Source organism: Lampetra fluviatilis, chromosome 2 (genome assembly GCF_964198595.1).
Source record: "Lampetra fluviatilis chromosome 2, kcLamFluv1.1, whole genome shotgun sequence".
NCBI classification, from domain to species: Eukaryota; Metazoa; Chordata; class Hyperoartia; order Petromyzontiformes; family Petromyzontidae; genus Lampetra; species Lampetra fluviatilis.
In genome coordinates this window covers 15,029,886-15,042,436 of record NC_136276.1, presented here as the reverse complement: position 1 = coordinate 15,042,436, position 12,551 = coordinate 15,029,886, and the positions used below count along the sequence as shown (strand labels likewise).

The 12,551-nt window shown below is 41.4% G+C and overlaps 1 protein-coding gene across 5 annotated transcripts in view; it reads right to left on the bottom strand.

The window, feature by feature from the left end:
- Positions 1–12,290, bottom strand: part of LOC144943408 (RNA-binding motif, single-stranded-interacting protein 3-like) — a 148,003-nt gene extending 135,713 nt beyond the window's left edge. For all 5 annotated transcript variants that reach the window (XM_078870790.1, XM_078870818.1, XM_078870809.1 and 2 more), the window contains exon 1: positions 11,515–12,290. In XM_078870790.1, coding sequence (XP_078726916.1) covers positions 11,515–11,517 — 3 coding nt within the window. In that variant the 5' untranslated portion in view covers positions 11,518–12,290. The remainder of the gene's footprint in view (positions 1–11,514) is intronic.
- Positions 12,291–12,551: the final 261 nt, after the last annotated feature.

The following is a 12,551-nucleotide window of genomic DNA, read 5'->3' as shown; positions in this document are numbered from 1 at the left end:
GCTCTGTTATAGAAGTGTGTGGAAAAGTGCATTGCCTTGGTGTGGATAAGGGGTTACATGAAGGGCTTTCAGAAGCAGTCTTCTTGCACAATGTGATGAGCTGCTTTGTGAGGTCTCAAGAGTTGTGATTCAACATTTATTCATCTCAAATATGATGCTTGGCAATACAATCGGGGGTAAAAGTAAACACTCTAAACATGCTGATGTCTTAATTTTCTCTTGAACATATTTTGTTAAGTGAACCAGCAGACGGCACTAGCAGTTTCTATGCTAATGCCCAGCAGGATGTGACATATCAATGACTGCTGAAAGCAGAAATTTGCCAATAAGCACACACATACAAAAGGCTCCGTCAACATTTCTACATGTTGAACTTCTTTTGAACACGTCGGCTTTTCACGACCAATATTATCCGTAAAATAAAAAAAATTGTTAGCTCGCGTACATATAAAGGCGTTGTTAAACCCACCACCACCCGACATAGCCAATTGGTAAGGTTTGTCACGTAAACAAAATGTGACCATTCGTTACTACTACTTCAGCACACCGATGTGTGTTAGAGCGTAAACTCACAACATTTGCAATTCGAGTACGACGTTTCGCTGTTGATTATAGCCAGCTTCATCAGGCGATTAGCCAGAATTGTGAAGAAGTCTTCCTGTTTTGGCTGTAAATAGAATACCTAGTGACCGTCTTTGTACAGATCTCCTCAAAGGAAGACGCAAGTCCCCCCAGGTGATATTCATGCAACAGTACAAAGGCAAGTCAGTTGTCCAACAACTACGGGGAATAAGAAGCGATTCAAATTCAAGACACTTTGAAGTCTATCGCTTACGTCAATTGCATGAGCAAACATTGTATAACATACAAAAAAATTCAACAGCACCAATTTAACTCCAGCGTATTGGGAATGCATATTGAAGGCTAGACTAAGACCAAAATAAATTAGTATTCCTAAATCCTGACACAAGCTTCCAATGAATTTGCAATCGAGTACTCATTAGATAATGGCATAACCAGCCAGCAATGTCCTGAAACTCTATGTGATTTCGTCTACGTGTTGTTTATAAGCACAATTAGGGTTTAATGAGATGTGTGCAGCTGTTTGAGATTTAAAATTTAGTTCATCTTGGATGCTGCCTTGTCCTTGTTGTGGCTGCCTTTGTCAATGCGCACACATTGATGAGATGTACAGAATGTGCACACAATATTGAAATCCGCTGCATTGGTGGCACACTGGCTCAGAACATTAATTTAATCAAGACTGGGATAATCAAACTCATTGCAATTATTAAGTAAAAAAAAGCTTGGCCCATGCCATTGTTGTATATTAAAAAAATTACATCCGCAGGCAAACATTTATAATACTTTTGTAATATTGTATGCGTGTTTAGAATTAAATTAAATAGCCATGGGATTAAGCTCTTTGCAATGAGCATGCATTACTTTTAACTGAATGCATACTTTAAATGCAAAAGCAGGATCCTTGTGTAACAAATGTCAAAATATTCCATGAATTTCCAAGTATGAATCCCAAAATGACGAAGTAGTAAAAATGTTCACTTATACAAGGATCATCATCCTTACAAGAGAAAAGTTTGAAAGCAGAAACTTATTTTCCTGTACCAGTATTAATAGTAGTAAAATTATGAGGGAACGGTAGTTTATCTAACTTAACCATGAAGTAACATTGTGCTGTAAGTTGAAAATCCACGCATATTTAAACATGAAAAATGTCCATAATCAACGTTTTTGGGTTTAGATCGCGTTATTTATAAATGTGTCGTAACCCTCCACCACCCGACACGGCCAATCGTGTCGGGTGGTGGAGGGTTACGACACATTTATAAATAACGCGATCTAAACCCAAAAACGTTGATTATGAATAATATTGGTCGCGAAAGCCTACATGAAAAATGTCACTAAATGTTATGTATTTGTTGTGAGCTACGGCTTGTGGTTATGATGTAGAGAATGTAAAAACAAGATTCTTGCTCTTGCGTGACAGCAGAATTTGTTTTTGGAAATGGTATGCACTGTGTACAGCCACTAATTGTAGTTAAAGTGTAAAATTACATTGCATTAAACCAACAGCAAATGTATACCCAGTGGTCTCATTACATGACGGTAAACATGTAGAAATGTAAGATTGATTATGCTTCCTCCACAAAATATCCTTTTCACACATACAACGGTCAAAATGTTGAGTGATGTAAATTAACAAATAAGTAATAAATGCACAGACAAATGATAATAACGCTGGTACTGTACCGTAGTCATGCCAATAATAGTCACGCCACGATAGAATGGTCAAGACATTTGATTTGCCAATCCGGAGGTCACCAATTTGATCTCCCGGTGTGGCACTTGAAACAACTGTGCAGATTCCTTAACTGCCCCCCCACCCCACCCACCTCTGTCCACCCAGCAGTATAAACGGATACACCACAGTTAATGCATTGTGTGGTGGAGTCAAGTGTGGGTACTCAAACCTCTCTTAAGATGCCTGGCCAGCGTGCGTGGAAGAGTAGACCAAGTATCCTCGCCGCTTGAGCTTCCTGTCGGAGATTCTTTCGCCAGCAGTGGCTTGACCAAAGAATCGCAGAGCTGCGCCGTTACATTACAGCCACGACATTCATCTTTCACAGCAACGTGTTTGGCTTTGCCCTGTACTGTGGTATCCAGGAAGGGGAGTGCTCGCCTCCCAGGACGCCGCCGGGAGGGGGCCGTCACACCTGTGCGGCAGAACAAGGTGTACGGAGCGCTCCGTCTCTCGTGGCGTGGCGATCGGCAGGTGCCCCCAGCCTGGATACGTCTTGCACCACCGCCGCTACCAGGCAGCTCGCGAGCGAGCTCTCTCTCTCTCGGCACTGCTTACTTCAACTTTGAATATCACAATGCAATCTAAATCGTGTACAAACCCACCAAGAGTAAAGGTTATAATGAATCACATTTCAAATACGGAATAAAAACGCGAAAGTAAATACTTCTAAAACAAAAAATAAATAAAGTGTCCGTATGTAAAGTACGTAGTGCAGTGCACTGCATAATTTACGAGGTATACAATTCGGTTTTTGCTCCCGTTAGCCACAATTTCTTCGTGGATAAGGAGTCACGCATACAATTAATCCTATTATTCATGGGCTTTATTCATGCTTGTTACCCCGTGGATAACAGGAGTCAAATTTCGGATAACCCTGTGGATAGGACCTACAACATTGGTCCCCCATATCACCGCGAACAAGACAAGTTATCATGTATCACGTCAATGTACAACGGTATCCGTGAGATACTGTCCAGCCCTATGCAACTGACATCATCACTGCTCCCTCTTCAATAGTCAACACATGGGGAGTGGAAAAGTAACCATTCACCCTCGCTCCCCTTAGCAATGATCTGATGAGTCGCCATGATTCAGTTGTAATTTCTCATTTGCTCTGTCTGACCTGTACAATCTCATTTATCCCATTAGCCTAAAGGTAACATTTGCATTTCATCTGCATAACTCAGAAATAATCCGTTTTTACATGCATGATTCAATATATTTATCATGAGCGTAAGAACCGAATTAATACATTAATCAATGAACAGTTACATTCTAAAGAGGCAAGGCACATATGCTATGAGAACATCTTTTATTTGATTTATTGTCTTACTGTTTAACTGAATCAGCACCAACATTTTTTATGCACGGAAATTTTTCTTCAAAACAGATTTATTTTATCCGTTTCCAAAAATGCACTGCATTAATACAATTATACATTTTATTCAAATGAGAATTTAAGTCACAACTCTATTAATGTTTAGCGCCCTAGGAATCCTTTCAAATACCACTGTTTTGCTTATTATGTGTTCTCAGGTGCTTTGAAATTATGGTTTATTTCAACATTAAAATTTTGTCACCATGGCAATAATGCCACACAACCCTCCAACCATGTATGTCATTTTCAAGATCACGCTGAAAATGCAAACATTTTCAATAACTATATTTACATTGAGTTAAACGTATCCATTCCTCTACGATAACATTCAAATTTTCCTCTACGAAATATTCTCCTATTCAAGCAAGTTTTGTTTCCCTTTCCGAAATGATGACTGATTGAGGCATAATCCACGATTGAGGTTATTGGATTTCATTTCTGTGCAAACAATTGTAAATAGGTTTGTTAATGTTGTTCCAAAAACAATCAGACCCAGTAGCCTCGTATGGCATGTATATACATGTTCACAGATTGATAGAAAATGCAGGTGACAAGCAACCACATGAGCAAACAGTGTTTAAGTAGGGTTTCTCAAAAATCTATAACATACAGACAGTTCTCACAATCCAATTCTGAGACTCATAAATATCAAATACCTTTTGTGGACTATAAAAATGATATTTGACTTGGTGTAAATTGATGCAGTAACTCTCTAAAACCAAGGTCGAATTATAAAACACTTTGAAATAATACAAATGCCTCGCCGAATGCAGAGGTTACTTTTCTGGAAAATACAGTGTTGAGCAAAACCTCGTTTGACAAATAAGATCTTACGGGGAAAATAAGGTTGCGTTCCTGGGTCCGAAATTATCAACCACCTCTCTCGTTCTTTAACCAATTCTACAAGATTTCCCCCCACTTGGTATCCCGTACCAATAGACGCAGAATACATGGGAGTAGAATAAAATGACATATATTAAAGTCAGTTTACTGGACACCTGTGAAAAAGAGCATCATCGGATTCCTCACGATGTGTCCTACCCCAAGTTGGCTTGGGGCAGGATATATCATGCGAAAGAATGATGGCCAGTGGTCGAGACTAACGACCAAAGTGGTAGTCAAATGAGAAAACGTGCCCAGGCGACGTTCATCAGCTCGTGTGCAGGGGCTCGATGGATTGTGACATCGTCGGTCCGTAAGAGATGGCAATGGCTTGGGTCGGCATGGCTGATGGAAATGAAAGATGTCCTTCCAAACCCTCAATGCCAAAGATCAACATACAGTGTTCTTTCTTTCCTAAGTACATGTCCTTACATCGAAGCATAAAAACATAACATTTAAGAGTTTAGCAATCTGATGTTACAGCAGAGGTCGCAAACGGGTTTTGATTCCTTACCCGTACCCGGCCGCACCAGGGTCGCAAACGGGTACCCGTACCTGGCCGGGTATGGGTAGCCGGGTATCGGGTAGGGTACAGGTATCGGGTACCCGGTTGCGACCTCTGTGTTACAGTGACCGGCATCAGTTAATGTGGTGAGTTGTAGCCAGACTGCCTCTATTACAGTGTGTTCGTAGACTCCTCTAAGGTGACCCTGTGTTCACACACTGTGTATTGACCATTTACTTACCGTCCCTATAAATGCATTTTGTCAGTTTCTTCAACAAGACATGAATCATTAGTTAGGACTTAATAATGTGTGGCTACACATATGACAAAATATTGTTGGTTACATCTATATTTATGATCATTACTTTACGTGGCTGATGCTATTGGATGTGACAAACATATATTTTTCTCCATGAATGTTACATTAGCCTTCATAAGAATCTATGTTTTTGAGGTTAGACACGAATGCAATGGGTATTGAGAAGGATGACTTTAGACCACAATCTGTTAACAATTGCACGCAAAAAATATGGTAGTAATTATGAATTGCGTCATATTATCCAAAATCTATCCGCTGTTAGACAGAAGCATCCATGCATATTTACCACCCCGTGCAACAACCCTTCTTGCTTCTGCAAATTAGTGAATCTCATCACTCCATCTCCATGGTGATCACCTTTTCAGACATCTTTCCTCGGTTGGCTACCATTTCCCCATCACTCATCCAACGGCCATCATCTTCCTATAGCAGTGTGTACTGCCAAAGCCCACATATACTACTGTTCTTAACAGCCAACATGATGTCTGTATTTTCACTCTGTCTCCAAGTGAAATTCCAAGCAGGCATCTATGCACGGCTTAATTTTTGCAAACTCTTAAGCCTTTGTTCGATTTGTAATTACCCATTCTTTTGGGGCCAGTGTATATAACAATTTACGGCATGGTAGCAATGTTGTAAGTTTTGTTCAAGATACGATTTCTTGTAACTTACGAATGTTCAGGACCACTCATAAGTCAATTGTAACAAATAAGTGGATAAATAGCGTAATGGATGACAATTAGTGACATTGATAATAACACAAGCTAGCTGAAGCTCACAGAGTGATGTCATGCCAGCCACGTGACATGGGGGTTGTCTTCCTAACAGGTGGTTGACTGGTGCAATGGGAGTGATGATGTAATCCATAGGAAGAGCCTTACAAGAGGCACAACCTCACTAAAAGCACCCATATGTACTCTGCCTTACAATACATTTTCTCTTACAGCATTCAGGATTGTACAGCAATCATAGCTTGCCGGACTTAACAAAATACGTAAGAGAACTTTAGCAGATGCTAGGCACCGATTTAAAACTTTCTTCTTCATATACATGTATGTTGCTGTTCAGTGTGAAGTACATACATCCAAAAAAGCACTCCAACATGTTCTCGCTTGCCTCCTTAGTTTCAGAATGTCCATCCGTGTCTACCTTCAATAATTGCCGGAGGTAGACATACTTTACTTTGTTTTACAGATGTCTCCAACATTTGATTTCCATTTGTTCAAGAAGCTTCTTATAGACATACGATATATTTTGTTTTTCTCAACTTTGCTTTATTGCGAAACTATGCCATCAACACATCTGAAATGGTTAATACTTTTTCGATTATGTTTAAACTGCACCTCTATTTCTCCAATACATTTTTGGAGAGAAAAACACATCTAACATTGTGTTTAGATCTCGAAAGCAAACTATTTCGTACAGCATAGTAAAAAAGAAAATCGGATGAAGAGGAGGATGCTCTACGTGTTACACTTTAAGTCGTCAACTCTGCCCTTCACAATATGAAAATTAAAATAAAAAGATTCGGCATCAGATGTAATCACTTTAGACTTCAAATGAGCAGGACCAGCTCTTGGATTAAAATTCGGGAACTTATTTATCAAATTATTCGTGCAATGACGCTTCAGCCATTAAGTTGAAATCAGAAGGATATTTCGTGACAGACGATTTTTCCCCTCAAAATTGGAGTGGGATAAGTATTATTAATTGGAAAGCAAATTAATTCCTATTGCAGCTACATGGCAGATGTAGTCTTATGTGATAAAGACTACATCTGTGCGAATCTGATCAACATAAGACTGAATCTGACTGAATCTGTAGTGTTCACACGAGTCTCATTTAACAAGTAGTTTGGTATTCTTGGTTCTTTCGGTAAAGTCACGTAGATCACACCTGATGATTGCTTGTGTTGCAGTCGAAACGTCGTGAGAATTTTATTGTTTTTGAATTTTTATTATTTTATGATTTCCCTTCTACGTGACTTTACCGAAAGAACCAAGAACATGAATCCCTGCAGTCACGAAAGCTTTAAATCAAAAGTAGTTTAGTGTTAAAAATATTACTAGCACGCATTTGTGTATGGGACTGGCACGTTAAATTGCAGCTGCTTGTCAATATCAGAGACAGTGCCATATTCCACATGACAACCTTTAAATATTTCCTAGGTCCGATGAGTGCATTCAATACAATGTCTTTACCTCCCCCCGAGATTGTATACACTTCAGAGAACTATTAAATGAACAATTACAAGTGCTATATTTTTTAAGTTGTTGTTCATAAGTGTATTGAGGTTATTATCATTAGGATATTAGATTGTACAGAGTTACTGCAAATGTGTCAAAACATGGTTATGAGCTGTTACCAATCATGCATCCCACATAGGTATTGTAAGTGTGCGGTTCACTTTTAAATTGTATTTAAAACAATGAGTAAAGATTGCCAAAATACAGTACAGGCAAGATGTATAAAATACAAGTAGTGTACAGTATAAATGCCGGGCCAATAAATAAATTCCTTATCAACTTGTACCCAAATACTGCTGGATGACCACCACAACACGAATGCGACTGAATATCTAGGAGCCAATAGACATGACTAACAACTGCACACCAGTAAATAAAGACAAATGAATGCACAAAATAGTTAGCATCGAGTGTATACGGGTCTGTGGCACAGTGATACAATACAGTTCAACAAAACCTGAGTATAAGAATATGCACACTCATCTCTGACCTAATCGGTGACCGTGAAGATTCCTGAGCTACGTACAACGTGTTACTACCACCACCGCATGCCATCTGACAGGCACGAGGGATTGGCTGTGACATCATTCACTAAAATACACACACACACAACACTGTAAATTGAAAAAGTACCCAACCAAATGTTAAAAAGTACTGTACCATGAAAACTTTATTGAATCCACATAAACGCACTTTCCTGGTCTACTTCATAAAGGAGCGAGGTTCGTGCTGTGAAACCTCATGTGGTTGACTATGGATATTATTTGGGTCTTTCGGTAAAGCCACGTAGATAGAACAGATTATACAAATAATAACAATATCACTGTGATATTGTGTGATATAAATGTGATTGTTATTATTTGTATTATTTGTTCTATTTACGTGGCTTTACCTAAAGCTTTAAGTCAAGATTTTAGACTATGGATGGTAAAAACGAATTTAATTCGTAAAAAAGAAGTGGCACCCGAAAAAAAACCAGCCATACAAGGCCAGGGTTTAACCGTGATTATATTACCAATGGTTTTACTACAATGACAATTGAACAATAAAACAGCTGTTGAAATATTGCAGTCGCTTTCTTTGATTTTACAACAAACACTGGGTGATTCCGGTTTGAACTTTACTGCAACATACTCTTTGGTTCTTTCGGTAAAGTCACGTAGGTATAAAATAAAATAAGCAGATACGTTAGAAAAAAAACTGTTCTAGATTATAAATTACTTGTTGGCAAGCAAATAATAACTTTGTGTTACATATTTTTTGGTCAATCGACAGATGGATCAAGGCCTCCTCAAGCCACATACTTCACACTGGTCAGTACGAGTTGGTGGAGGAGGGGGGGAGGAATCGTGGCCTGGTTTAGATGTAATTCCCCACTGATGCAAGCCATAATCGGAAAACAGAACTCCAGAGAGCCAACCACTCAGTCACAGCTCCATCCCATATGTATATAAAAACAGTTTTTATCATTATATAATTTATTTATTTAGAAATTACTAGATTATATTAGCGGATATGGTGCTGCCATGGTATAATAATTGCTAATAAGTGTGCTTTTTTATCTGTAATTGTGGAATGCTTTCATGTTGTCTGCCGGCCGAGTTGCCCTTGATAGAAAGCTTTTTGGCTCAATGAGCTTTACTCGAGAAACAAACTTCCGATTTGATTCCGATTCTGAAATTAGAATCACACACTGGACTTCCAATCCAGAGGTCGGCAGTTCCATTCGATCGCCCAGTGCGACAGATGAAACAACGGGTACATTTCCATAATCCCACTGCCTATCCAGCTACAACAGTATAAATTGGTACACCGTGGTTAGTTGATGGGCATGTGTGGTGGGGTAAAGAGTGAGTACTGGACTCTTCCAAGACATCTGGCCAATGTAAAATGTGGTGCACGCTACAATCAGTAAAATACCTTCGTTAATGTTGGCACACGCTCTCTAGCAAATTCAAATTATTCTTTCCACATTTTATCAATGTATAAATTGCCAACATTAATAGGTAGAGTTTGAATGAGCAATATCATGGCTTCACTCGAAACCCTGCAATTGGCCACTTTGGTGGCAAGCGTGTCAATTACTCTGGTATATATACACACACTTGACCAAATCAACCAAAATGCATCGGATATAACCAGATCTCAGAAGCCGAGCAAGTGTATGGCCAGGCTAGTGCTGCAATATGCGATTCATAAAATAGGTGCTGGTAGAGGCTCTTGCTGCATCACGGGCTATGTTGCCAGCAGTGTTGGTGGTGGTGCTATGCTCTAACCGTATATTTTGCCCGACTTTACAACCTGCACTGACACAACGCAGTGCGGGTCAAATAACATCCATGACCCGAGTGGCGAGGGGAGGGCCCTCATCCAGCAGTGGAGTGGCAAATGTGATGTACATACACACAGTACTGTGTCCAAACACTGCCTATATGGGTGTAGGTTGAAATTATAATGAATGTTTCCAACACCTCAAGCGTATAAAGAAGAACTCTTTGAATCAGGATACAATGTTATGAATATCTACAGCACGTTTCCTTTCCATGACGGTTTACGTATTCCAGCAGTGACCGATTTATTCAGAAGACACATCTGTGTTTCACAGAATATTTGGTGATGATGCTGCTGCTGGGTTAGCAGTGGTGCACAAGCATAATGCATAAAAAACACTCAACAACAATGTGGCCTTAAAATAAAAAATATGATCGGCGATGTTTCGGGCAATGGACCTTCTTCATTGCACATTAAATTCGATCGCAGACGTAATACATTAAATGTAGTAAAAAAAAATAAACCAATAGTTATTTCTCAGAGGTGATTTCAGAAATAATTCCGTGAACATTTTAACTCATTTTTTTTTTATAAGCATTGCTAAAAAAAGTTATTTCGTGCTTATTTATATATATTGCGTATACATGCACTGCTTTAGCCAATAATGCAACACATTACCTGTTACATCACTCCCACAAGATGCGCAGTGTGCAATTTGCATCGTGTATAAAATAGCATTTCCAAACCACGAACTTTATCGTCACGCCATCCAATTATTTTTATGTAGTAAGCACGATAAAAAATAAACAATTCATTTGGTGGACCGCTTGCCTAAAAACACAGCAGTAGTTGGGTATTATCGCGTGGATCGTTTATACGATCCACACAATGTTAAAATGGAATGACATTTTTCACTCCAAATAGAGATAAGACAGTAAAAAAAAATGTAATAAAATAATATGGATATTCATGTATGGGCGTTCCATTATTTTAAAAAAAATTGGCAATCCTTAAACGCACATCTTGGCTGTTATCACAGAGGGCTCAAAAGACGGGGACACCCAACGAACACCGACTGGACGTCTGTAAAAAAAAGAGCTTTCAAGCTCATCGGATTCCTCCAGTATAAATACATATTCTGATTCTGAACTCCTCCTAACACAAACCAAGAGGATTGATGGACGAGTCACTCATTCCTTATTCGCCCGGTGTAGTTGGGTAACAACCACAACCACCATCACGATCAATAGAATTCCATGTCGTGCGAAGCCGGTTAAACAAGTTCACGGTAACAAACAAACACAAAAACACCCCACAAAGCCGAGATTCCTCATTCACGTGCCGGACAGCACGACAAACCCAGGTACAAGAAGCGGCGTCTAAAACTGCAGGAGGGCTGCGTGGGGAGCCGGTTACCGATTTCGGAGGGCGAGACGAGAAACCTCGAACATGGGAAGACGCCACGAACCGCAAAAGTTGAAGCAAGCAAGCAACCAACAACAACAATCGATGGGGGGACGTCACAACAACAACAACAACAAGGGACACACAAACATCCCAGGTCCAGAACTGGGACGTGTTGCAACGTACCATGGCCAGAGTGCAGTGGTGACCGCGGGGTGACCGTGGCGTGGCCGCTGCTGCTGGATGAGAGCGGTGGAGGAGGCAGCTCTGCTGGGGCTTTGCGCTGTATGCATCCAGAGAAGGAGCTCACCCACCCACTCTCTCTCTCTCAAGCCCGTCTCTGCCTGCTGCCACGACTCCTCTCGTCCCTCCCTACCCCGAAAACCTTAGAGGCTGGCGGCTGGCTTCAGTGGCTTTTTGATGCTGACCGGTCGAGGCTTCTCCTCCGCCCACTCCCGTCCACACACCCCCGTCCACAACGCACAACCAGACAACACACCCACCTACACCCACACACAACACCCCCACCTACACCCACACACAACACAACACTCCCCACAAGACACCCACCCACACATACACCCACAACGCACACCCACAACGCGCACACACACACACAACACACCAACACACCCACCCACAATACACCCACACAAACCCAACACACCCACCCACAAGACACACACACACCCACAGCACACTCACGCCCCACCCCACACAAAGCACTCACCCACACACCCCCACACACACACACCCACGCCACTCACACCCACCCACAACACACACCCACCACTCACTCACACCCACAACGCACCCAGGACCCCACCCCGGGCTAGAGAACAGCGCACTGCCTACGACGACAACGACGACAACGGCACCACGCGCAGCAGCCCTGGGCTTGAAGCGCGCCGAGCTTGGCAACAGACCACAAGCGGTGTGTGAGCAGGAGGTGGTGACTTCGGTGGCGATGGGTTTGGTGTGGGGTGGGGGGGTGGAGTGTGTTGGAAGAACACAAACCCAGCGAGACTCTCGTGGGTAGAGAGAGAGAGGGGAGAGCGCTTGGAGGTGCAGTGGAGGGGTGGGGGGATGGAACGCGCGGGGCTTTACTTGATCAGCGGAGCTCTGTGCTGCTGGTGGTTGTGGTTGCTGGTGGTGGAAGGGGTGGAGGGGGAGACCATGAGGCACCCTGCAACGGGCAACCGAGACCCGCCGACGCCGACGAA